Below are 27,938 nucleotides of genomic sequence, written 5' to 3'. Positions count from 1 at the left end.
TGCTCGCCAGGTAAGTAAGCACCTGCCGAATCAAGGTCAAAGTGCCTTCAGACCATTTATCCCTACAAAGAAATTGTGGAGCCAGCTGTAATGAAAATAGGACTTGTCAATGGTCTTAGCAGAGGAACTAGGCCTCTGTTTGCCCCTGGGGTATTTTGGGCTGGTCCCGGGGTCAGGGGAAAGCAGAGGGTTGGGGGCAAGTAGGAGATGCTCTCCAACATTTATCACACCCTGAGCTTGCCCCCCCACCCCCACCCAACTTACATTTCAGCATACAATCAGGGCTTTCCCTTTCCACATCTTCAAAGCATGGGAAGGGGTGCGGGACAGTCTCCTCATACAGCCCCCCACACCTCCGTGAGCAATTAGGACCTATCCCTTCCCCACCTTCCTTTGTAAGCAAGGCTCATTTAAATATATGCCCATTAAACCCTAACTTGTGCAGACACAACCCAACCAGCTGTGACTGGGAACTGACAGAGTCCTGGGTACCACAGCCTGGCATATCAACAAGGAGGCTAGTCCTATTGGAAGGGAGGTATGTGGGGGAAGCAGCCATTTGAAAGAAGGGATAATAATAAGGTCCAAAACCCAGCAGGACCAGGGGAAGCAGCAGCCTGGTAGCTTTCCAAAGAGGTGACAGCCATTCAGGAAGTGTAAATCTCATATGCTCAGTTCTTATTAGCGGCCAGGATGAGACGTGATTGCTGATCTGAAATAAAAGGCAGATTCCTCCAAAGCAGAGGCCAGTTTCTGAACAGCAGAGTTTGATGGCATTGGATCTCAGTGGGAGAGGCGGGAGCCGTCTAAGAGTTCAAAAGAATGGGCCAAAGCCATTGGCTCCCCTCTTACTGCAATGCCTGGCATTCTATAAACCCCTACAAGCTATTAGGGAAATTAACGCCAAAGGGTATTCCCAATCTACACTGCTTCCTAAAGACCCTGCTAAGAGCTCTTAAACACAGGCCAAGCTATCCAAATACTGAGCACTTTGACAGAACTTTCTACCCAAGGAGCCCAAAGAGCTTTACAAAGGAGGATCAGTATCATGAGCCCCATTTTGCAGATGGGGAAACTGAGACATGGAGACTTGCAGACGGTCATAGGAGTTGTGTAGCAAAGCCGGAATATACCCCCAGGTCTCCTGACTCCCAGTTCTGCACCCTGCCCACTGGGCCATGCTGCCACTCCACTTCAATTGGACTAAATCTCTTTCTCGCTCTCTCCCTTTCAGGAGCATGCAGCTCAGTGATTTCCTGAAGTCTACGGTATTCACATTTGCCACTGGACCGATTTAATGATTTGACACAGCCACTGGCCCATTCCCCTCCTCTAGCAAGGGTAAAGGGCATCCATTAGCACTCCATGGCAGCAGGATCTTATGGAGATGTATGTCTGGCTTGTTGCAGGAACCTTCTCTTTCCATTTGGGAGGTGAGAAAGGGCAGACATGATTGGCCTTCTCTCACTTCTTGTAAGCCCCGTGAATCACAAGTAATTGCCTGCTTAGAACTATTCTTCTCTGGGGAGTGATCCTGCAGCAAGTGCTGGTGGGGGGAGGAATAGCTTGGTGGTTTGAGTATTGACTTGCTAAACCCAGAGTTGTGAGTTCAATCCTTGAGAGAGTCATTTAGGGATCTAGGGTAAAAATCTGTCTGGGGATTAGGCCTGCTTTGAGCAGGGGGTTGGACTAGATGACCTCCTCAGGTCCCTTCCAACCTTGATATTCTATTAAAGGAATTGAAAAGCAGGAGGGAGGAATTAAAAAGAATAACTAGCTTATTACATTTCTGGCCCTCAAGGCAAGCACCTAGTCCTGGCAATTCAGGCCCTGTGGCTAAATCAGAAACAACTGGAAAATCTCCCTAGCTAGGAGGGATTGTGCAGAGATGAGAAGCTTTTACAAGCCCAGTACCAGGCAAACCCCAGTGCCCAGCCTGGATGACAATGTATTGGAGATACAATCCCTGTGGCAGCATTGCCTGCAGCATGTTCAGGCAAACACAAATACACCACTTCTCCAGAAGCAATGGGCCTGATGCTGATATCACTTATATCAGTTTTCCCCACTGGTGTCCAAGGAGTTACTCCCTATTTACAACAGTGGTAGTGAAAGGAGAATCAGGCCCAGTGACTGCATCTGAGCTCCCCAGGACAGGCTAATACATCTGATGTAAAAAAAAGAAAAGAAAGCTGAGAACACCTAAAGTGCCTTTCTTAATGTTCTGCCTGCATCCCCCACTCCCAGACCCTTTTCTACTAAGCACCCACAGCCCCTCACAACGAATGGAGCAACACTGAATGAAGGGGCCCTGTGGTGATGCCACAGGGCATGCTCCATCTCCCATCGCCCAGTGTGGCATTAGAGGGGGTGATGTGCTAGTGGAGATGCTGCCCTTCATACTTGGGACAGGCTCCATTTCCCAGCACAGTGCAACGTCAGCTGATGCCATACCGTGCTTCAGCATCTGAGCTAACTACATCATTGAACGTCACACTGTGGTCTTAAGGGGCTTGCTGCTGCCCCCAGTAACCTGATACGCTCCATCTCATGGCACAAAAAGCTGTGCTCTCAGAGGCAGGCACCAGCCTTCATCTCTGGTCACAATCCATCCATCAACACACCAGCATGGTGTTAGGAGGCACGGTGCTGCCGCAGGTGCTCTCCTTTATATCCTGGACACGCACCACCTACTTCTCCAACATGGGGTATTATGCTGCCAATAGGTATTTTCCTTTGTAACGTATACGCAATCATCTCCTGAAAGCTAAACAGGGCTTGAGGCACTGTGAGGCGTCCTACTCCATCATTTTGAAATAAATATTTTTAACAAAACTAAAGTAGAGCTTGAAGGTGCTATGATTAGGTGGATTATCGTGGCAGTGAGAGAAAATCAGACTCTGAGGGCCCAGTTCTGCTACTTGTACTTGCACTGAGTAGTACCTTACCGGACAGGAAGTCTCATTTAAATCAGTGGGATGACTCATGGAGTAAGGCACTGCTCAGGGTGAGTGAGAGTGGCCGAATCTGGCCTGAATTCATATCTTCCTTATTCCAGGAAAGGTGCCCCTTCTGGGCAGGTCTAGGGTCCATCAAGGAAAGCCAAAAAGAGAATGAACATGGATACTGCAATCTCCTTCACCATAGGAAAGGTGGCTCTGCCTATTGCAGGCTCAAGGTCCTCAGAAGGTCAGTGCTGAGAGGAACCAGAATTGAATGAACATGGGGATAGACTCTCCCTGTCCCAGATCCTCCAGGGCTGGTTTGGACTATGCTCGAAAAGCAGTGTTTGGGAGCCCACGGTTAAATGGATTTAGAATTAAGAGATCATGGGCCAGATCCTCAACTGGTATAAATCAATGAAGTTTCATGACTTGAACAGGAATATGCCAATCTACACAAGCAGAGGACCACCGTAAATATATTCCATGTTTGTTGGTGAAGCTTGTTAGTTATCATCTCTCTTTCCCTTGCCCACTGTGAAACAAGATATCTGACCAGCTAGAATTGTAATACAGCTCTCCATAAACACCCAGAGACCCAAGTCCTTTTTGTTGCTCAGTATTTGGGTGGGTCATTAATTGGACCTTTCTGCTTGGGGGTGCCAGAAGCAGCTTGTGTGAAATGGAAGGAAGAACACCCTGCAGCAGCTCCTTGGGTGTGAACCTGGTCAGATTCAACTTTCATTTTCTAAACAGCTCCTGGGAGGAGAGGGAGAAAGGTCCCTCTGCAACTACTTCTGAAGCTGAAATAAAGTGCCCATTACAGCTTAAAAATCATCCTTCTACCACTGAGCATAATCCAGGCAGAGTGCGTCACTGACGCTTGTTCAGTCTCCTGGTCTGCAGGGCCTGTGCACGGAGCAGCCTCCAGTAGAGCTGCATCCCACGAAAAGAATAGAAATGTTCCTCTTAGAGTGGGGCTTTTTTAATAGCAAATCTGCTGTGTTTTAATTAGTAGCGATACCGTGCATGTGAGGGGCGACATTTCTTCTCACTGGCTATGAAGTGGGACCTCAGCATCCCCTGCTGAGAGGAAGATGCGGAGATGCAGCTAGATGTGACTGGGCTGAACTCTGGAGCTAAGCTAGAGACATGGGCGTAGACAAAAAACCTGCTGATTTGTGAGAGTTGTCTTCTCTCGGTCTGGTAAGTCTGCCTATCTCGAGTGCATCCATCACCATATTGCTGCTGCTATTAGTGATACACTGACAATGTGCTTGGCGCTTACTGGAACAAATAAAGACAGTCCTTGCCCCAAAGAACTGACAGTCTAACGGTTCTGTGTGAAGGCAGAACAGAGCTGTGGAAGCTCCTCTGGATAAAAGGTACCCCCTGTTCCCAGAATTCCCCAGGACGTGCTTCTCCCCCTGAAAAATGAGAGACCCTGATCTTCTGGGATGCCTATAGCAGCACGTGCTCACAACATTTCCTGGGGGGCTCTGCAGCCCTCCACTGCCTGCAAGCCCTCTCTAAAGCTAAAATCAGGTTTGAGTAGCTGGGTCCATTCTGAACTGCGGAAGGGGGAGGGATGCAGCAGACCCCAAGGGGTTTAGGTGAGGTGATGTCCTGGCCAGGCCAGAGGATGCTAGATGAGGCCCTCACATGTTCCTTCCTCTATAGTCCCTGCACAATGTAGGGGCTAGGCATGCTCTGTGAGGAGAGCACAGTATGGTTATGGAAACTAGGCTAGCACATTCACAGAGAAATGGCCCCCCATGGTGTGAATGTGGCCCCACCCGCACCATGCCCCTCTCCCATAGCCTGAGGAGGAAGCTGCTGTACCTGTTTATTCTTTAGGTCAAGAGAGAGCTCATAATCGGAGGCAGCTGCATGGGAACACGTGGCCGTCCCTTTGCTGCGCTGCACTCTCACTGGGGAACCCGTGTGGTGGAGGCTGGGCTTCTGCACCAGAGGGGAGCACCCCGCTGCCTGCTCCTCCTGCCGCTCTGCATGCTGGGCTTTTAGCGTCAGGGTGTCGGACCTGCCTTCCTGGCCACTGTGTCTGCCGGCCTCCTTCGGATCCTCTGTTTCACACCCGGATTTCTTGCTGGTGGAACCACAGGAATCGTCACTGTGAACAAAATGCAACGTTTCGCTTTTTTTATTTGGTTTTTGGATTCTCTACCCTCATTAACTGATCTTCATGTCAAATGTCCAGGGAGCCTGGGCCACAGGGTGGGAGCAGGGAGTGGATCAAGACCATACTTTGACCCAGTAAAAACACTGGCCCCTCCCACCCAGAGAGCCAGTAGGGTTCAACACATACCCTAGCCTAGCCAGAGTCATGTGACTCCCAGCTGCAGCCTGTCTGCCTCCCCAGATCATGCTGGGATATAACCTCAGGGGCTGAGGAGAGTGTCCTGGGAGAAGGATGCATCACCTCTTTCCTGGATCTTGTCCTAGCTATGGGTGGTTAGCCAACAGACATCACTTATGCGCCTACTGCTTACTAACTGACTGACTGCTATGCTTGGGGTCCCATTTCATTATGGAGACTGGATCCCAAGGATCCAAGGAACTTGCTTTAACTTCCCCTTGGAGTTTTCACAGGCACAAGGAATGAAACATGGGTGGCTGAATCTCATGGAGCAGCCATTGGCTTCACAGCCAGAGCCAGCACCCATAAGGAGGCAACAAGGCACTCTAGCAGCCCTGGGATCCAGAAACACTAAAATAAACCTCTAGAACAAAACATTAGCAAGTAACCGCCAGGGCTTCCAAAAAGGAAACCATCCTGCCCTGGCCCTCAGAGCAGAATCCTGCACTGACGGTTCCCAGTGGCGAGAGGCTCACCTTACAGTTCTTCCCTTACATCTTCTACAAAGGGATAATAGTATAAAACCAGTGCCTATTAACAATGCATTCTAAGGCAGCTGAAAGGTGCTGTTGGACAGTATGGGGTCTGTGTGTGTCTGGTCCTCTGGAAATGTTCAGTTGCTAACCTCGCTTGCTAAGTGTTTTCTGAAATCAAACAGAGACTTTCATCCTCAGGGGAACTTTCTGAATGACTGAACCTGATTCTCCTCTTCAGTACTATACTGGTGTCATTCCACTGACCACAATGGAGTTACTCATGATTTACATGAATTTACATTCTGATCTCTGTTGCACTGATGTAAATATGTTGTAACTCCATTGACTGGAATGGAATTATTCTGATTTAATTGCAATCAGAATCTGGTCCTTGAATGCCATTTTCTCAACTCTCAGAGATATGCATATGTACTATATTCTATTATTTGACCTGATCCTTGAGTACCTCTGGTATCTTTAATGTCAGACTTGTTATATCGTAACTTCTCTTCCCTTCTGGTGTATATTTTAATAATTTTATCAGCAGCCATGTACTATACATTTTCTTTTGATCCAGCAGCATAGCCTAGGGATCACCAGGTGACCATCAGTTTAATTTCCCATTTACTTCAATGGGAGCAGGACCGGGTCCTACAAAGCTCACTTAGCTGTGCAACTAGGCACCGATTCAATAAGTCATTGAAGCGCTTTGCTGAATCAAGGTCAGAGCTTGGGCAGTTGACTAGAACACTGACTTCCCGGAGAGCATAGCTGGCCTCTGGGTGCCAGAAAATATTCATGACGGCCCTGATCCGGCAAACATTAAGCATGTGCTGCCCTTTACTACCATGAGCAGCCCCACTGATTTCAACAGGACTATCCATGGTAGTAGAGTTAAGAATGTGTGTAAGTGTTTGCAGGATCAGGGCCATTACTTTATGGGGTTATACTTAATCTGTAGTATGTTGCATAAATTTGGTTTACTGGGCACATTTCAAATGAATGGCTCTCACAGTCTCTGTTTGTCTGGCAGAGTCTGGAATCTGTGTGAGAGCGCAACACACAGAGCTACCGAGATGCCACATTTGGCCGAGCTATTATTTGTTATGGGGGTAGTTGAGGGAGTAGGACATTATAAATCTTTTTTTAAAGTCTAAATTGTCATGAAGAGGAGCTTGTTTATATAAATCTAAATTAAAAAAATTAACTACGTTACAAATGGGCAGAGTTAAGACCGTGCATGTGACTCGACCTGACTTGGAGTGCTTACCCAAACAACTTGAACATTGTTGGCCTGGTAATGTAACTTATCTGTATGGAATTTCCTAAAGGTGCTTTTTGTTTGTTGGTTGGTTAAAAGACAACGAAGAGAGAGAAACAGAGAGAGCATCACATTCCAGGCCTTTGCAGCTCTGCTGCCATGCTACTAATTGGCAACAGTGACTAGACACCAGAAGCACACCCTGTCCTTCCCCCATAGGAGGGCTGGAGGAGAGAGTTCTCTTCTGGAGCTGCACAAGGGCTACAATGCATCAGGTTTGAGGCTCCTACTTGCGAAGCTTACAAAGGACCTGATCTCAAACTCAATGGAAGGATTCCTGCTGAGCAAGTGAGTGTTGGATCCGACCCAAAGTGTTCAGCATCCCTTTTTAACATCATCGTGCTTTCAATACACTTCTCACTGCATAATTCAGGGCCTGTGCCTGCAAAAACTCATGCACATGCTTAACTTGACGTATGTGAGAAGTACCACAGTACTACTTACTAAGCGTCAAGTTAAGCACATGCTATGTTTTTGCAGGATCAAGACCTCCCCTAGCCACACCTGCCCATGCAATATTGCCTTTAGTGGCACACTTTCTGAGCTCAGTGAAAACTCCCATACAAGATGTAAAGTGCATATGCAGCATGAAATTTTCTAAGGGTCGTAACTTGGTCAAATGAAAACCAAATTTCAGTGGAGCACTCAAAGGCATTTCTCAGTGAGAGCTATTTCCATGCTAAATATAAACTTTGAAACCCCCTGCTGTGCTGGCTGTCAAGCTGTTCAGAAAATGGTTGCAAACATTCCTTCTGCAGTAGGAGTCGTATCTTTTTCTATGTTCCTTTTATAGGGAAAAAGCTGAACTGTTTTTGCTCAGATGTAAAAAATAAACCAACAAACATACTCCACCTTTAGGCAAGAAACCAAGGCTGGGGAATTTCAGCTCATTGTGTCAGCTTCAGAGAGGTAGGAGCAATAGAAAATGGGGCTGGAATGGCGCTTGTTATGCAACCTCACCTACAGCATTTCAGTCGCAGCTGCTCCTGCTACAATGTTCTTTTCTTTCAGTTTGCTCCCATGTAAGAGTCCCTTGTAAAGTAATTACAGGAGGGTGGGGGCTATTCCCAGTCCTTTCTCGGTGGAAACAGATTAAGTCCCCACGTGAGAAACCTAACTTCTTACGATTCAAACAGATATTGAAATCAAAAATAAACTAATGCCTTCTATGTTGTTCCTAATCCTTAGCCCCCATCCTGGAGATCTGGTTGGGTACAGATTGGAGTTTCAACCAGAAAGTGTTTGAAGCCTGTGAAAAAGAAGAGTGCTTTCCAGAGAGTTTTAGGGTAGTTTCACCTAAAGACATGCTATCTCAAGGTATGATCTTCTATCTTCCTAAGCTAAACAGGGTTTAGGAAGATAGACCTGGGAGACCTCTAGACCTGCTACAGGGGTACAGAGCTCTTGAATGTGCTGTTTCTTGGATGAGACAAAAATACAATTTTTCTAATTGCTTGTAATCATAAAAAATTCCCTGTAGCGGCTAAGTGCGAACCCCAGTGCCCTGGCCAAATTCCAGCTATGTTAATTATGTTCTGCATCTTGTAATCAGAATTCTTTACTTGATGTTCTAAAGTGCTGGGTAAAATTGTTGTGTACTGTTCATGAGATCTGTATTTCACCCCATGCTATTCCTGCATGATGGGCAGAGGGATTATATGTGGTTTGTACAATCAGCTAAGAAAACTTTGTAAAGTGCTTTGGGAGCCATTTGATAGATGCATGATCACTTGCATTCAGGTATAAAACGGACTCAACCAATTCAGCTGTTTCGTTATTTCTGGATTCTCCTATGTGACATTTATGATCTAAAAACTCTAGCTCTGTTGGTTACTACTAACAGAATTTGGTTGTTGTAGAGAAGACACCTGCTTAATGTTTCAGGTAGCTCCTGCCTGCTATTATGCTGCTAACCATGTATCCACCGTTGTAGACAGAAGTCAGTTGCTAAAGATGTTCTCAAATTAAGATTGCTGATGAAGTTGATGGATATAGAAAACAGGACTCTGGTCATTTAGATTAAATACTGTTGCTGGTCTAGCATGACGCATGTTGCTAAGCAGGAACCAGTGTTCTAGAATAGAATGTGAGTGTCCACTTGGAGAGGGGAGGATGGTGCGACCACCTCATTTGGATCTACCCCTTTGATGCACTAGTGTGCATCACTTTCCTGTCAGTGTGCTGCATAAACAAATGAGGTCTCCAGACTTTAGCTTCTGTATGCGGAGAAATACCTATGCTTTTCTGGGCATTTCCTTGAAGATTTTCTGAATTTCTGTGAAGGGGAAAAACAGAAGGAGGGCTGGAGGGAAGTGACAGAGGAAAAGGAGGACTGCTCATGTATTTTTCTAAGGCTTCCTTTTCTCTCTTGCTACTAACAGGCTACAAATTGTGAAATGATAACTGCAGGTTAGTGAGTCCCAAACCCCGGAAATGGACATGAGTACCCCAGACACGTCACAGGTGGCTCTTGCCTTTCAGGTTTGTATGAAATTCCCATGCCAATGTTCTGGAATGCACTGTGTTGTCTGTGTGCTGGAACAACCTCCATTTCTGTTCAGTTCTCGGATTGTCAAAATGGCATGTTGCCTCAGGGTCCTCTTGTACTCCGCACTGATAGTAGAGGCTCAAATAGCCATTGCTAATAGAAATATCTTCTTCCATTTGCAGTTAGGCACAAGACTGTGCCAAATACTGACAGTTATAGACCTGGCCATGGTGATCTATGTTTTCAGGACCACCAGATATGAGCACTGTGATGCCCTGTTACTTGAGAAGGAACAAGCAAACCCTGAAATATATTCAAATGCAGATAAGCTACACCAGTAAGTGGGAGCACATCACCTGGACACTCCAGATACTACACTGGCTCCTTGTTGAAAACCAGATCCTATTTAAGATAATAGTGCTAATCTTCAACACTCTCAAAGAATTGATTACAAGGTACGTGGTGATCACCACTGCTCCAGGGCCAGGACTTTTCCATGAGACCTACCCGTCTCTGGAACCATGCAGTTCTCCACAAGAGTAAGGCTTGTTAGAGTTGGCGACTAAGCTTCCTCAGCCACCATCCTATGGCTACATAACTAACTGCAGGTCAAAATGCAAGACCCATCTCTTTGCCTTAGCTTTCCTACAATAAATTATAGCAAACAAATGGCTATGGCCAGAGAGAGTGATAGAGATGGATACACAATACACAGTTGGGTGGGGAGGATGGAGTAGTGGAGAAACAGGCGGAACTCTTTTTGTGGCTTCATGTCACCCCACTAATGACTCCGAATGGCTGTTTTGGGTGTGTGACTCACAAACCTTCCTTCAACGTATTAAAGCTCAGAAACTGAGATTTATGCTCTGTCCTCAGGCCAAGACTAGTGAAGATGAGGATCGATTAGTTACTGTTTATACAAAGTTTTGAAATACTTGTAAGTATTCAGTATTATTATGGTCTGAGGTGTGGGTAAGATTTCAAAGCCTTCAAAGGCTACAGAATCAAAACCCTTAGAAAGTGCCATATGCAGAACTATAAAAAATGTTTCTAGCAAGAGCCAGGAGAGGAAACATGGACCCTACGTCTGCAAGAATATAGCTTCTCTCTCAAGACACATTAATACTTTTCCCTGCCTCCTCTTTCCTCCCTGAAAACAACTGCTGAGTTGAGCACAGTCCAAAATGCTTTTTCAGTTTCTTCCATCTCAGTCTTCCCTGAGGACATCCCTGGCATATGGTGAATGTGTTGATCAAAACTCAGTGAAAAATGGCTCAGGCAGGATTGGTGACATATTATGAGATTTTTTTTCAGGGCTCAGGGACACCTGATGTGCTGAGATGGAGTATTGGGTGTCTGAGCTCAGCAGAATTACTGCTAAGAAGTTTGTAAGCTGGGGTTTGGGGGTGACTCTGCAGCACACTTCTCCCAGGGCATACTGACAATGATGTAGGACAACGCGCCAGCTAGTTAGGCAAGGATTCCTCCTCCTGGCAGGTTAGTATTATTTCCCATGCCAACAGATTTTTAGCTTTCTTAGATATTATCCTCCAACAGAGACAAAAATAGAAGCCAAATTCTAATCTCATTTACATCTACATAACCCTCTTCAAGTCAATGGAGTCTGATTCTCTTCTCACACTAGTTTTACACCAGCGGCATCACTCCTGGTTTACAGGAAGGTAACTGAGATCAGAACCTCTCCTTGTTTGTTTATATGTTTTACAACAATCTATAGCACATACCTGTAAAATATATTTAACAATACAGCAAACATATTTGACATTAATGACATTTCATATCCTTTCTAATAGATTTAATGGGACAGCATCACTTAAACATTATCAAAAGAGGTCTTTGTGATATAGCTAGAGAATATCATAATGTATGTGGTGCTCTTATCCCATGGGATCCCTGTTTGCCCAAATTAGGGCATTCAGGTTCCATAGTTTGGTATTGAAATTGATCTTAAACAGGGCACCATGTACTATGGGACTCTGAAGCTGTCATATAATCCATCCCATTGCCATGGAACGGTGCTCCAGAATCTAAGTTTTTATTATTTTTTAAAGCAAGTTTCTAGTCCTTATGGTTGCAAAGATAATCTTCCAAATGTGAACCTATGCTAACTGCCTGACTGAGTACCCAAATGCTAAATTAGATACCCTTCCTTATATGCTTCAGTGCTAACACCCAGATCTCCATACAGTATGTCAGAATCACTTGTCAATCCAAAATACAGCCACCAGTCAGGTGGAACACAGTCGCTGCCACTCTGCATTGGGAACATTACACAGCAGTTTTTAGCAGAAGTTCCAGACCTAATTCTCTATTGCCCTGCACCTCGTGCAGGGATTTACACCATTTCAAAGTAGGTGTAAAATGCTCATTGGTCAGAATGGTAATGATTTGCACCCATTTTTCACTAGTGTAAATGACATGAAAGGCAGTGGAGAACCAGGCCTCCAAGCAACAACATTTGTATATGGATCTGATTTCAAGTATAGGGTGACCATACATCCCGTTTTGGCCAAGACAGACCCCTTTTTAAACCCTGTCCCAGATGTCCCGACTTTTTTGGCAAAACTGGGCATTTGTCCCATTTGCTCTTGCCAACTGATCATCAGCTGGCAAGAGCAAATGCAAAAAATGCCCAGTTTTGCCAAAAAAGTGGGGTGTGCCCCCCTAGGGGCAGTGGTGCTGGAACAGTTTGTATAGTGGGGGTGATGAGAGTCATTGAACCAAACTCTAAACCCTGTATATATAGAAACCATTTCAAGCCAAGTGCGTGAACCAAGTCTGAGCTGAAGTTAATGGGAGCTGCACCCACTCATGCATTTGGTCCAATGGGAGTTGCATCTGCTTATGTCAAAGCTGAATTTTATCCCAGGGTGCTGGGATGATGCAGTAATGGGGATGTGGATGTAAGTTAAGGTGGTGGTTTCTCAGACCCACTTTCTCCTGTTAATAGCTTTTCCTGCTCTACCTCATTTTGTCCTCTTGACATGTAAGCCATGTATTTTGCACATCTGCAGAATGTTTAATTAATGCACATTACATCGCATTACCAGTTACTCCCATTTTCTGACCATTTGGATGAGAAACGTATGCCACTGCCTATGTCTCTGCTGAGTTTGGCCCAGATTTTTTTCTTCAGGTTTCCAGTAATACTGGGCAGGGTTGTTGTTGTTGTTTTTTTTCACTGAGTCTTGTCCACATTGCTTTAAAATCATTCAGCAGCCAGTGGTTAAATCAGAGAAACAGAACTCTCTGATTCTGATCTCACAGCCACTTAACCAAAATGTTACTTACACTCACCCTGAAGTTGGCACTTTTCATGCCAGCTTTACATTTAGAGGGAATTGATGTGAGAAAAGGTGGAGGGGGCTGAAAGTAGGTTTAAGTGACATTAACTTAGTCTTCGTCTACAATGGGATTTCAGCCATTTATGTACCTGAATCAATGCAAATTCTTAGCATAGTCAGGCAAAGGCACTGTTGCATTGGTGCAACTTATCCTGTCTTAAAACTGTGGTGTATTGGAAACTAGTTAAAAATGACAAGCTATCACTTCAGGTGTGAGGGATTTCCTGGTCCTGCTTGCAGATTATCGGGCTCTAAGGGAAGCCATGTGGTCTGGGTCATCTGAGTCAGTCAGCAGACAGGCAATCTGGAAAGAGCCAGCTTCAAGCAAGGTCGGGTGAGTTGTGTCTCTCTGTTTTAAGGACTAGCCTGTTTTCAGGTTCTTGCGTGTTATTGTTCTGAATTTTAAGTAATAAAGTAGTGTTACGTTGCAACCTTCCAGCAAGGGTGTTTATATTTTTATCTAGCTTCTCTCTGTGTATGCTGTGAACATAACAAAAACTAGGGTAAAACCACCAGTGCAAATAACACTGCACTAGTGTAAATCACCTATCTGTTTATCTTAGGGTTTTATACTACTGTCTATCACCATAATATCTTACACTAGGCTGTGTACCAGTGCTGCTACATCTCTCACTGAAACCCCAGTACAGACTAGGCTTTATACTCCTTCTAGACTCCCTTAGACTCACCTCTAATTTTAGTCCAGTATCAGTCTGCTGTAGAGTACACTCCCTTGTGCCAGCCTAAGTTCTGTGCATTTCTTCTCTCCCATATACAGGACACGTGCTTTCCTTTTTTCAAAAAGAATTGAATTGCCCATGAAAAATGACATGTAAAAAGTTCACAGCTGAGGCTGGATTTATAAACCCAATGAACAGTTCAAAAGATTTGCAAAACCACCAGCCTCAGAGAGGTGGCTCTCCCCTAGTAAGTAAAGGGATGGTGGGAGTAGGTCACATGTGTACCTGAATGTTAGCATGTGGGAATATGTCACACATGGGTGGCAATATGTCACGCATCGTTACTCAGGAATTTTCATTGCGGTTCTTATGTCTGTTCAATGATATTTCTTGATCCCAGCTGGATAGTTTTTCTCTCCTCTTTCCTTCTTCCATCAGTGACTCCTATTTCACCAGCCTCTGGAACATGGGGCTCAACCTGTGGAACTGCAGCCTCTCTTTCAGCCGCCCACTGTGTTTATGCCCTGGATGCCACAGTCTCTGCATTTCCGCCCTGTCTTTGTGGGTTAGACACAGGAGGAGATCCTGCAGCTTGTCACTGAAGAATAGATTATGTGTGGCTACATCTCGCACGCCACCTACACATACCAATGAGATGTGAAAAACGCCAAGTGGACACTGAGAAGGAGGGAATCTTATTCTCTTCAGGGTTTAATTACTTTTACTTTAACCCCAGACCCCTCTTGCCGCTGCAATGTTTGGTAAACACGACCTTTTAGAGGAGGAAAAAACAGATGGCAGCCTGCATTAGTGTAACTGCCCGTTCAGCGCTCCAGGAAAGGGAAATTTGGCTTCTCACAAGCAGGCTTTCTGCCACTTCAACTCAGATCTCTTGGCTCCTTGTCCCTAAGGCAGGTTTGAACATCACTGAATTTGCTGACAAAAGCCTGCCTATGCAATCAAGCAGAAGATAGAATTTCACTGTTAAGGAAAGATGAGTTCAGGGCTGGGACGAAGTGGGGCCTGCTTGGAGAAAGAACACCCAAGTTCCCCCAAATTTCATCTCCCACAAACTGAATCAGAAAGACTTGCACAACTCTTGGATTGTGCGTAGCTGGTCACTGCCAGTTGGATGGTACAGCACAGTAGGAGTAATCTTGTGGACTGTATCCTTTTCAGCCTGTTGGGCTAAGCTGTGATATTGACTATGGCCTCCCAGAGATTATGGTTTCCCTCTTAGAAAACACCCACAATTTAGCACTGAAAGCAATGAAGGGTCCTACCTCACAGAACGCCTCAAGTTTCAGAGATAGTAAGATACATTGGCTTTGTTTCTGGCCTCACATATTTCATCCTCTGTAGTCAATGCAGCACTGTCCATGCAGTTATGACAGCAATCCCCAGTGATTAACTGTCCTTTGTGTTAACCCCAGGAGAAAAAAGCTCAAATACCCTCAGCAGCAGCAGCAGCAATGTGATTTCCCCAACAAATGTATCCCAGTTACCAGCATCATGCCTGAGAGATGAAGTTCAGATCCAGAGTTGGATTTACCCAAAGTTCCAGAGAGGTCAGATCCAGCATTTTGGTTTGGCCCGTTATACAAAGAGACGAAGATAGAGGTTTTCAGATTAGAACTTCCCCACTTCAACTTCTCCATCACTGTCACCATCACCAGCCCAGGCAGCGGGAGCAATGCTCTGTTCCTCTTCCTCACAATCATGTGTGTCATGGCAACTTCCAATCCAGCTTCACCATCTTTGCCTTCCACACACTTTTATCCTTTCTAGGTCACTGCCTTCACCGAGTCTTTATTCCCTCTTCTAGCTCTCTTCACTAGAATGGTGAACGAGATAGCTCAGTAGCCTACACCTCTAGTTTGTCATATCTTGACATGCAGAGCCTACAGATTCAATGTACCCTCAGTCTTTTATCTTTCTGAGGCAAATAAACTAATCCCATTCTGCATTTTGTTGTATAGGGATCTTACAGATGAGAGCATAAAAAGACAGGATTTTATATTGACAGCAAAGATCTAGTGGCACTTCAATACTAAGGGTCAGATCCACAGCCAATATAAATTGGCATAGCTCACTGGAGTTTTGCTGATTTTTACCAGGGGAGAATCAGGCCCTGTAAGTACAACTATGTTTTTGAAACCACCTCATAACATGCTCATCCAATCCTGTTGAGCTGTGTCCCCATACCAGCATTTTTCTCAATCGAGTAATGTGCCAACCATTTTTGTGCATACTGTGATATTAGTGCCTTCTGGGAAATCCCGGGCAGCTGCCCCATATGGCCACAGTGCCCGAGGACATGTACACAAAGAAGTACCAGCAATGCATGGAGCAATGCTCTCCAGGGTGTCCAACCCTACAGAGAGATGGGAGGGAGGAGGACAAGTCAACCCAGTGACACAGGCAGGCACAGCAAAATAAATTCATAACATAAGTATGTTCACAGGAAGGTCACAGTGTGCCATCCTAGGCAACTGGAAAAGGTGACACATGGCTGCTGCCACAGTGACTAATACAGCTGTCCACGTGGCATGTGGACATAGTCCTTATTTATAGACAACCACCTCACTAGCTTGAGACAAGGTCAGTTAAAAGTTACCGACAAGCATTTTCCAACCTGATGCCCAATGTAAGCACCTAAGTAAATGTGGCCATATGCACAGAAGCGCAGACCAACTCTAGCACCCACAGACTTCAGTGAGACTTGTGGGTGCTCTCCATTTCTGAAAATCAGGGCCATTTTTTATTTAGGTGCCGAAATGTGGATGTAGTAGCCTAATTTTATACCTCCAGGTTTGAAAATTTGGCCATAGGGTAAACGGTGCCTAAGAATCTACCCCCGTATCTGAGCTAAATGTCGCCTCACTCTTGTGCAGCAAGCATGCTACTGGCTCTTGTGCACCAAACCAGAGAGAGCTGCATTTCAGTATTATCACATGCATCTATAGGCTGGTTTGTAAAGTGCTTTGGGATGAACCATGCTCTATAAATGTAAAATATTATCTCATTGGCCTCCATTTAAACACCGTCTCCTCCACCCCATCTCATTATCCCCACTAGAAACCTCATCAGCTTCATCTTTACCTATGGTCTTGGTATCTCCAGTCATTCCCAGCTTGATCAAAGTTACCTCAGACCTTCTCCTCTTCATCACCTCTGTGCCACTCCCCAACATTCTCTCCAGGCAACATAATGCAAAACAAACGTGTACGGTGGCCAGGAAGGAGCAGAGGAGTGGCAAGCATGTGTAAAGCTTATATGCTCTTAGATTCCAGTGAGTGTGATGATTTGAGTTGAGAAGGGGCCCTAGCAGCATGTGCTCCTCTCAGTATCTTGTTATGGTCATTGTCTGTGAGATCTCCATCCTCCTCTATTCCACGCTGCCCACAAGACCCTGCTCACTGCCACCTTTATCCCATCATCACCTGCTCCATCCACTCCAGCAGTAGGTTTCATAGTGAGGATCGTTTTGTCACTATGGCTGGGACTTTTCAAAGGGAGTTGGGTGCCCAAATCCTGCTGAATTTGAACTCCCATTTGTGCCTTTGCAAATCTCCGCTGGTCAGGGTGTTCATTGCCACAGAGAAGAGGGTGGCTCCATTCTCACCTGCTGCTCACAGACCGACATGGTGGCAGACAGACAGTTCTGATGGGCAAAGCCTCCCACTCTTTGCCGGCTGTTTGAAGAGACAGCTCGTAGTTGCCCTTTGGTGTGTCCCCCTGTAGCAAGGGGGTCTCACTCCCCTCTGCGCCTGAGAGGAACAGGCCAGAACAGGCGTGGCAATGGGCGGAGCCACCGCCACCTGTCCCCGCCCCCTGGAAGTCAAGGGGCGGGACAGGAAGTATAAAAACCCGGCCCCAGCGCTCAGTTGGAAGGGGGCTGCTGGAGAAGGCAGATGCTGGGGCCCGAGCTCCCGCTGGGCCCAGCCTACCCCGGGCTCGATACCCAGAGGAGTGTTGGCCTGACCTACCCCGTGCTTGATACCCAGAGGAGTACTGGCCTGACCTACCCCGTGCTTGATACCCAGAGGAGTACTGGCCTGACCTACCCCGTGCCCGGTACCCAGAGGAGCTGCCTGAGCTTCCCGACGCCCGGTACCCAGAGGAGGGGCCGGGACCTCCCGACACCCAGTACCCAGAGGAGTGGACTGGACCTCCCGACACCCGCTATCCTGAGGAACCCATGGTCTGGGACCCACCAGACGACGCCGGCGAAGGGCAGGTACCCAGTGAGGGGGAGGTTGGAAGTGGCCCGGGGCAGCCGACTCCAGTCAGGCTGCAGACTCACCTGAGCCGATGTCAGTGTGTTTCGGTCAGGATCCCCCACTGACCGTCAGCGGTGTTGACCACTACTAGGGCCCCGGGCTGGAACGCAGTGGAGTGGGAAGGCCTGCGTTCCCCCTGCCACCCCTTCAAGGGTGGCTGACTCCCCCTCCTCTGGCCTGAGGAGGCCATTCAGGGTGGTTGTTTGCTCAGCCCCTCCTGAAGGGCCTGAGCCCTGAGTTGCTTGCTGCCCTGCCCTGAACCAGGGCCTGGGCTTTATGCACCTGAACTGCTTATTGCCCTGCCCTCCCAAGGGCCTGGGCTCCTGTTAACTGTATGTCTGTTTGCTCAGCTCTGCAACAAAGGGCCTGAGCCACCTACTAACTATGCTTGTTTGCTCAGCCCTGCAGCAGAGGGCCTGAGCCACCCAGTAACTGTTTGCTTGTCTGCTCAGCCCTGCAACAAAGGGCCTAAGCCAACCAGTAACTGTGCTTGTCTGATCAGCCCTGAAGCAGAGGGTCTGAGCCACCTAGTAACTGTGTGCTTGTTTGCTCAGCCCTGCAGCAGAGGGCCTGAGCCCCCTCTTAACTGTGTCTGTTTGCTCAGCCCTGCAGCAGAGCATCTGAGCCCTAAATTACCGGGGGCCGCCGCACAGCCCCGAAGAAGGGGCGGGCCCCGGGCCGACAGAGTGTGGTGAGCTGGTGTGGCTCTCCTCCGCCCTCAAGGAGGGTTGAGCCCCGGTCCCACACCGCTACACCCCCTTCTAGATTGTCAGGCCTGAGTTTTTTATCTCTTCCTACAGGATCTGAGAGTCTGTCAGGGCCACCTGCTGGGTTGAAAAAGGAGTGGGAGAAGGGGCTTTGGCTCACAGAACCATTTTTTCATGACAGCTTATTGCAGTTTGAACACAAGGCATGCTTCGCAGAGGGACGAGCGGAAATATGGCCCCACAAATACATCCTCTTCTGCTGGTGAGGAAAGCATGCACTGCTACACGGGGAAGGATAAAGGGCCATTCCGGTGCTTGTGCTGATATTTTACTGCATGCAAATCTGCTAATAAAAGCTCATTCACTGCAGTTACTCCAGATTTACTGTATAAATGGAGATATCCTGGCCCAAAGGTCCTACTCCATTCTCTCTCAAACATGCTTTCTCTCTTACTCACTCTCTCTGATTCTTTTTTTCTTTCATGCCATTCTATCTTCTGCCTTTCTTTCTGTTCCTCTCTGTCTCCTTGCCCTCTGTACCACTTTTTGTGCTCAAGGGAATCAGCTGCATACAACGAAGAACACCAAGGTCACCCTCAAACCAGGACTGAGCTGCCCAGCATCTTCTTCCAATGTTATAACCATGAACCTGCAGCCTGTGGAAGTTACACCAAACTGGGGATCAGCTGTGATTGATCCTCTCCCAGTGTCATTGCCACCATCATGAACACAACAAACACCAAACTCTGTTTCACGTGGGAGGAGATTATCAGGGTGCTCCTCACTCCATGTCTGGGTTTCTCTATGGCAGGACCTGAATATGCAACAGAGTAAACATAGAGAAAGAAGAGCAGGAACGATTAACTCGGGTGAAATGCCAAGCCGTAGAGTTCTTTGTGACTCTACCAGCCTCAGGTTCTCAGACCTGGTCTACACTACGCGTTTAAACCAAATTTAGCAGCGTCAACCCGAATTAACCCTGCACCTGTCCACACAACGAACACCTTTATATCGATATAAAGGGCTCTTTAAACTGATTTCTGTACTCCTCCCAGACGAGGGGAGTAGCGCTGAAATCAGTATTGCCATGTCGGATTAGGGTTAGTGTGGCCACAATTCGAGGGTATTGACCTCTGGGTGGTATCCCACAGTGCACCATTGTGACCACTCTGGAAAGCAATCTGAACTCAGATGCGCTGGCCAGGTAGACAAGAAAAGCCCTGTGAACTTTTGAATTTCATTTCCTGTTTGCCCACCGTGGAGCTCTGATCAGCACGGGTGGCGATGCAGTCCCAAATCCAAAAAGAGCTCCAGCATGGTCTGTACGGGCGATACTGGATCTGATCACTGTATGGGGAGATAAATCTGTTCTATCACAGCTCCGTTACAGAAGACGAAATGACAAAGCATTTGAAAAAATCTCCAGGCTATGAATAGACAGAGGCCACAGCACAGGGTGCTGCAGTGACAAGCATAACGGTAACGGAAAGCCAAAGAATCAAATGGACGCTCATGAGGGAGGGAGGGGGTACTGAGGACTCCAGCTATCCCACAGTCCCCGCAGTCTCCGAAAAGCATTTGCATTCTTGGCTGAGCTCCCAATGCCTGAAGGGTCAAAAACATTTTCCAGGGGTGTTCAGGTATATGTCATCAATTTACACCCTTCCCCCCCTCCCAGTTGAAAGAAAAGGGGAAAAAAATCGTTTCTCTTCGCCTTTTTTCAATGTCACCCTATGTCTACTGCATGCTGCTGGTAGACGGGTGCTGCAGCACTGAACAGCAACACCAGCTCTCCCCCCTTCCCCTAATGGCAGATGGTACAAATGACTGCTATCCATCCATCATCAGCCCGTGAGTGCTCCTGGCTGGCCTCGGTGAGGTGGCTGGGGGCGCCTGGGTAAAAATAGGAATGACTCCTGGTCATTCCCAGCAGATGGTACAGAACGGGCTGGTAACCGTCTTCATCATAGCAACTGGGGGCTGAGCCTATAGCCCCCCTTTCATGTCTAAAGACTAAAAGATTCTGTACTCTCCCTGGTGCCTATCATAGCAGCTGGAGGCTTCCTCCCCCTCATTTTATCTCACTAAAAAGTCAGTGTTTCTTATTCCTGCATTCTTTATTACTTCATCACACAAATGGGGGGACACTGCATGGTAGCCCAGAGGGTTGGAGGAGGGAAGCAACGGGTGGGGTTGTTGCAGGGGCACCCCTAGAATGGCATGCAGCTCATCATTTCTGCGGGATCTCTGGGGCTCTGACCAGAGCGGCTGTGCTCTCTGGTTCTCTAGTACACTTGCCCCATATTCTAGGCAGGACTGACTCTATTTTTAGACAAAACATAAAGAAGGAATGACCCGGGGAGTCATTCCCATTTTTGTCATGCCCCCTGCCAACCTCAGTGAGGCCAGCCAGGAGCACCCATGACAGCAGCAGACGGTACAGAACGACTGATAACCGTCATCTCATCGCCAATTTACAATGGCAGATGGTGCAATAGGGATGGTAACAGTCTCTGCTACCTTGCAAAGGCAAATGAATGCTGCTCTGTAGCACTGCAGTACCGCCTCTGTCAGCAAATCCAGTACACATACGGTGACAGTGACAAAAGGCAAAATAGGCTCCATGGTTGCCATGCTATGGCATCTGCCAGGGCAATCCAGGGAAAAAGGGCGCGAAATGATTGTCTGCCGTTGCTTTCACGGAGGAAAGATTGAGTGACGACATTTACCCAGAATCACCCGCGACACTGTTTTTGCCCCATTGTGCATTGGGATCTCAACCCAGAATTCCAGTGGGCGGGGGAGACTACAGGAACTATGGGACAGCTATGGGATAGCTATCCAGAGGGCAACGCTCCAGAAATCGACGTTAGCCTCGTACATGGATGCACACTGCCGAATTAATGTGCTTAGTGCGGCTGCGTGCACTCGACTTTATACAATCTGTTTTAAAAAACGGTTTCTTTAAAATCAGAATAATCCCATAATGTAGACATACCCTCAGAGCGAGCTGGCGACAAAACGCATGCTCGGTCTGATGTGTATTTTTCAGAATCTACAGGGTGAGTCTTAGTCTGGTTTCCTTTGGACCCTGTCTCCTGCCTTCTTCCCACTGGAGGAAGTGGATGGAGGGCAAACCTACAGGAGGACGTGACAAGCAGAACTCCAGCTGCTGCCAGAGATTATTCTCTTCTGCTCAAATGCTCAGCAGTTCTGCAGTTCCTTCCCCTCACTTGAAGGTCGGGAGCTGATTCCTGAGGCAAGCTGGAGGGAAATGGCTGTGCCTGCTGCTGGAAGGCAGGAACAGGAAGCTGCCCACTTTATGGCCTTGAGTCCACCTTTCAGTCCCACCAAATCCCCATGAACAAACAGAGCTACTGTGGTTTTGTGCTTAGAGCACCCCTGCTCTTTCTGTTGCCGCTTTCAAAGTGAGCAGCTCCTATTTTCAGAATAATTTCTTAATGAATGACAATAATCCCCTATAAGAAACCCCAAAGAGCTGCTGGTGTCTGGTGGAAAATGACATTAAAAATTGTTCTTTATAGAAATAATCCCTCCTATTTTTGATAAGCACACATTTCCATACTTGCCTTTAAATCTCCACTTCTTCCCTCTCCCCTCCTTTATCTTTGGGCCTGAATCTGTGAGCTACAGAATGCCTGTCACTCCCGTTGATCTCAATGGGCATTACAGATGCTCAGCAGTTACCTGGTTCAAGCCCTTTTTTATTAAGAACATCAGTGGTAAAGCAGGGTCTCTGTTCCTTAGGAGTCTACTTGCTCCTGCTGCCTTTCACTCTCTGGTATAAACATTATCATCCTGTGTTTGTAGAGATGGGCCCAAATCCTAGGTTAAAGCAAGCCTGCAGTTTTGGAATGGTCCAGATCTGGATCCTGATATGCTCAGAATATTATGGCCAATCTCTGTCTCTATCACTGCTAAGCAAATTCAAAAACCAGTATCTGAACATCCCCAAATTCTGGGTGACTTCAAAGCTGGAGCCAAACAGCACACCTGGCCCATATCTCTGCAATGGGCTGCAACCAAACCTCAGGCATCACTGAATTGGGGGATGTTTTGTTCTATAGCCAAACTCCGCAGACCCATCCCGCTCTGTTTGTGGCATCCCCATAGCAGCAATTCCTATGCCTCAAACAGAAGATTATTAGGTCTACAGGGAGGAAAAAATAAGAAATAGATGAGCTGCTCAGAAACAAAAATCCTCTCTTCATGCTGGTGACCTCAATAAAGGAAAGAAATGAGGACAAAAGAGTGCAAACAAGATATGCTAGTGAAGCAGAATTGTTGCTGAAACTTCTCATTTCTTTTTTAAAATAATGTTGTGTATAAACTTAGTTGCGGGGAAATGAGCCAGGTTAAAAGCCTCAGATGCTGACGTTCCCAGTCCTCAGGACCGGTATAACACGGACAGTGGCAGTGCAAGCTTTCTCCATGCTGCTTCCACCCTGACCTGGAGGGGCCAAACTCTGAGAATTAGGTGGATGTTCAGTCTCCATGATCCATGCAATCTCGGAGCTCCCTGTTGCCATGGTCAGCAAGGGGGCCAATTATTGATAGCTGTGATGCTGATTTGTGGGGGGGCAATAGATCCCCTAGATTACAGACTAGAACCACCACTGCATAGGCTAGAGAACAACCGCCAGAGGATAACAGCCATCATTCACAGCAAACCCAAGCTGGATGGAATCAGTGACCTCAAGGCACCAGGCTCCATACCCTATTATCAATCTCGTCAGCCAAAAAGCTGGCAGAATTCTTTCTACATACGATACCGTTACAGTGTTTTCTGTAAGGCATCAGCTGGCCTTTCACAAATATAAACATAATGGACCAAAATCAACCCTCCTGTAACTCAGTGGAGTTACATCTGGGATGGATTTGGGACAATTAAAAACATATTCAGAATCTTCATCATTCCCTTCCTGGCTCCAAGTCTTGTAGAAAGGTGTCTCAGTGTGGCGTAGAGTGGAGGATGCCTGGACCAGGGAATGATTCAATTCCCATTGACTTCAATGGCTCCAGCCTTAGAGAGCATCACTGTCACACATCCAGTCCAAACCAGAGGTGCTGCTAGAGTCTTGTGGAATTCTGGGAGGCAATTTCAAGTGACTGGGGCAAAACCTAAGATGGCCCGGGGCAAAGTGGTGAGTGGATTTTACAAAGCAAAGTATGATGGACTAATGAGAGGGGCTCTGGGATACAACAGTGTTATCGCAGGTCAGGGGCATGCTGCTGAGACAACTCAACAGTGAGCATTTACAGTTCTTTTGTGTTAATGCCTATCAAAGTTTACAGAGGTATGTTTCTTCCCATGAAGAGAAGTAATACAAGCATGACAGAAATAGTTCAGGTGAAGACACAGAAAGAGGTGAGGGCAAATAACCTTCCAGGATAAAGGGGAATCAGAATTAAGAAACCAGAAATAAAGTGGCTTTCACCCTCTTCCCACTGCTCCCCAAGACACCTGCTCATTGCCACATCTGCTCAGGCAGCCTGGAGGAGTGCATTGCTGCATGAGAGGCCATGTTTCTGCTTGCCGGAGGCATGAGACTTTGAGGTATTTGAAAGGACATTGTCCAGATTCTATCCATCTGCTTGTTACCCCTCCACACATGGCCACAGGGTGACATGCACATAGGATTGCTTCCATCTTCCATTAATGTGTATTAAACACTTAGCAGTTCAGAGATGTGGCAAGAGCGAATTTCACCGTGGCTACAGGAGAGGCTGACCTGGAGATGAGACCTAAGGCTCATTTCCTCACTGGTAATTGGTGCTGAGATTCCAGGCAGTGGCCAGGCTGTGGCAGTGACTAATCCAGCAGGCACTTTAGGAATGAGTATGCAGCTGTTTGAAATCTCAGCTGTATTGAGTTAGGATTTAATTGCTCTGTAATTGTGAAGTAAGCACTTGCCAGTTGCACTGCTCACGTTTAAGCCCTGCTCTAAGCAGCACTTTATAGAGGGAAAATTAAATCTCAGAAGGAAACTAGAACATGCAGATCTCAGAGGCACAGCTCTTCTACCCTCCCCATAGACAGTTCAGATCCCAGCCCCTTTTTATCCCACCAGAGACAGCTCACATCCCACTACCTCTCTCCCTTCCAAAACCAACTCAGATCCCATCCCCTCTCCCCCCAACACCACAGACAGTTGGAAATCACCTTCCTTGCCCATAAACCCAGCTGAGATCCCATCCCCTCCTGCTCACACAAAGATACCTGGGATCCCATTCATGCTGCTTAGGGACAGGACAGGGTTGCACCTATCCCAGCACAAACCCACAGCAATTCCACCTGAGCTTCTTAACATACTCTGTAGAACTTTTCCCATCACTGATACAGTTGATTTTTCTGCTGATTTGCTCTGCAGCTCTGTGGGGGGAGCCTGAGGCAGCCTCCAAAAAGCCCAGGAAAGGCAAGTGAATGAACATGCTGTTCCCTTCAATTGTGATTCCAGCATTTCCTCTCATTACTCTAATAGAAACAAATCTTTCTCATCTTAGTCCCATTACCTCTCACAAAGGCAAATGGTGTGTAATCCCATTAGAGATGGGTTGCTGCTGGACACATTTTAAGGTCATTGTTCTGGGACGCCAGACATCTCTGTGTGAGACTGGGATAAGCGGGGACGCAATTACTGGGCTATTCAAATCCTGAGAATGAAGCTCTGCTGTTAACAACAGAAGCCAGCATGAAAAGAGCAGTCGCCTCCTGAAATTATGGGGTTTGGTCAAATCAGAGTCTAAGCAGCACTCAGGAAAGGAGCAGGGCAGGTTGTCAGTGCCTTCTCCATGAAGTCTCCTGTGCTCCGGGGCCTGACCTTGGCTAGTCCTGGGACCTCATATCTTCCCCATGAAGTTTCCTTTATCATCATTAGTATGTATTATTTGCCTTGCAATAGTGCCTAGCAGCCCCAGGCATGGACTAGGACCCCTTTGTGCTAGGCACTGCACAGACCCAGAACAAAAGATGGTCCCTGCTCTACAATCTCAGCTACAACCTAATCTTTTCTCTGTAACCTGTATCTGGGTATCCTTAGCACAGCCCCATAGTGTGAGGCTGGCTGCTGGTGCCACTTCCAGGACTCTGACTCTACACACTGGACCTGGGTATCCCAGACACAACTTCAGAGAACAGATCTGTCTGCCAGTGCCAGCTCTGTGAGAGCTTCTTTGGTCTTCAAAGCCGGTCCTGGTGATCCCTAGCACAGCCCCCTGTCAGAAAGCAAGGTGAGCTGTTGCATTTAGAAGTGCTGGGAGCCATAGCTGTCCAGAGACTCCATTTTGCTTATGGCTGACAGTGCATTGAATCAGATGAGGAAGAGCAGGAGCAACTGAAAGTGCCTCATTGAGTTGGTCTCTGTTGAGAAGTTAGACACTGACCTTCTCTCAATCAGTTCCCACCCACTGGCATTTCAAAGCCTTTCCTGACGGATGGGCAACAAAGACAGGGTCAGGCTTCCAGAAGAGAGGAGAAGGGAAACCACACCATGACAACAGACAACAAACTTCACCACAAAACACAGAGAGACAGCTGCTTCCTGGCCCCTTGCTACTGACAGGTGTTGCCCTCCTGCTGTTTTGTCCCAGTGCTTATTGCCCAGTGTTCCTCTCTTGCCACCCTCCACCTGTTCTGGGGTCCCAAAGTCACCCTCCAGCTGCCCCATCCCTGTGCTGAATGCTTGCTGGTACACTCCTGCCACCCTGTCTCTGCTCTGATGGCTTGGTACCATGCCTCCCTGTGTTCTAAGTGCCAGGTCTTACCTTCATCTCCTTTGCTCACTGTCTAGCATTACCCTCCCACTGCCCTATCCCCAGCAACCCATCTGGTATTTCCTTCCTACTGTCCCAGGAGAGCAGGACAGTTTCCACAGCCTCTTTGGCTTGTAACCCTTCCCACTGGAATAAAAACCTTGCCACTTCTGTAGGTCCTGCCATGTGGTAGTTAGGACTGAGCCTAGGTTCCCTACAGGAGAGAAGTCAATGGCCCAATCGCCGCTGGAGTCTCCAAAGTCTCTTGAAGAGACAAGAGTCACTTCCCGGTTTATGCTTGTTATTAGTCCCTGTTCTCTTTAATCGGCTTAGACTGATGAGCCGCGGCAGCAGCAGGGATCAGCCAGGCTGTTTAATGAAAGGATTCCAGCTCAGCCCTGCAGTTTGGGAGCTTGTGTAAATGAGCTGGAAGTACATTATTTAATCTGCTGTGCAGAGAGGAGTCAAGGCATTAATGAAGCAAACTCTAATTAAAACTAGACGGCTGATGGTTATTAGCAGCATCAATTCTGACAGGATTGATCTCATTTAGGGAAATGTCTGATCTTGGACAAAAAAGAAAAAAAAACCAACCTGGGTTATCTAATAGACAACAGCACCACACTGTTGGGATCACCCACTCTCACATGATACAGACATTGAGACATAGCCTACATTTAAGGATTGCTAACTGAAAAGCGGACAAGTCTGTATCTGTTTCTGGCCCCATAAAGCTGGAGAGGTTCAAACTATCTTTTATTCTCCATGCACAAGCGTCTCTCACAGAGGGACAGGTGTGGGGCTATGCTTTATTATTTTGAGGCAGGGAAGAGGGGTCTCTATAAGGTCCCACAACCTATTTTCCTTTCCATTTACTTCCTTTCCATCATCCTCAAGGTTCTGAAGTCATGGAAACCCACCTTCCTTCTAGCCATGGAGCTCTGCAGCCCATCAATGCTGCTCCAGGGGTCAGCTATGGGAGGAGAGCCCTTGATGACAGTGACATGAGGTGTTTTCTTATCCTCATGGGTTGGATAAACATATTGCATCAACGTTACCGGGAGCTTGAAGGCAGGTGCTGGAGAGGGGTAAGACACTGAGCGCAGGACCCAAATGTGGATTGCCCATAGGGGAGAGTCATTCCTCACACCCAGCTGGCCTTTGTATCACTGGCTTACTGATGCCACAGTATGCCTAGTGTAAGCAGAGTCAGGATGAGCTGTACCCTGACATCTGGTGGTGAAGTATGGGAAGTGTGGAAAGAATGTCTGGAATGCAAAATCTCGAATATTTGCATAGGCACGCCTACCCCATCCCAGACTGCCGAGCTGTGGGACTGCTTTGTGACAGAAATGACTCAACCTCAGTTGGGTGGTACTTGCTAGACAAGGGACATGGGTTCCAAAACCCTGTGAATAGAGAGAGGTTGGGGACAGGTATTTGTGCCTGGTGGTGCAGGCTCCTTGTGGAGCTAGAAGCACCAGTTGCACCCCCTCCTCTCTCCACTGTGGAATGTCAGAGTTGAT

At 47.2% G+C, this 27,938-nt stretch overlaps 1 protein-coding gene across 1 annotated transcript in view; it reads right to left on the bottom strand.

Annotated features, from left to right (window-relative positions):
* IQSEC3 (IQ motif and Sec7 domain ArfGEF 3) overlaps nt 1–27,938 on the bottom strand; it is a 128,057-nt gene that overhangs the window by 30,431 nt on the left and 69,688 nt on the right. The window contains 1 exon segment of the mRNA XM_032764080.1: nt 4,785–5,073. Within this exon segment, the coding sequence (XP_032619971.1) occupies nt 4,785–5,073 (289 nt within the window).

This window comes from Chelonoidis abingdonii, chromosome 1, assembly GCF_003597395.2.
Source record: "Chelonoidis abingdonii isolate Lonesome George chromosome 1, CheloAbing_2.0, whole genome shotgun sequence".
NCBI lineage: Eukaryota > Metazoa > Chordata > Testudines > Testudinidae > Chelonoidis > Chelonoidis abingdonii.
This window is presented reverse-complemented; position numbering and strand designations above follow the sequence as displayed.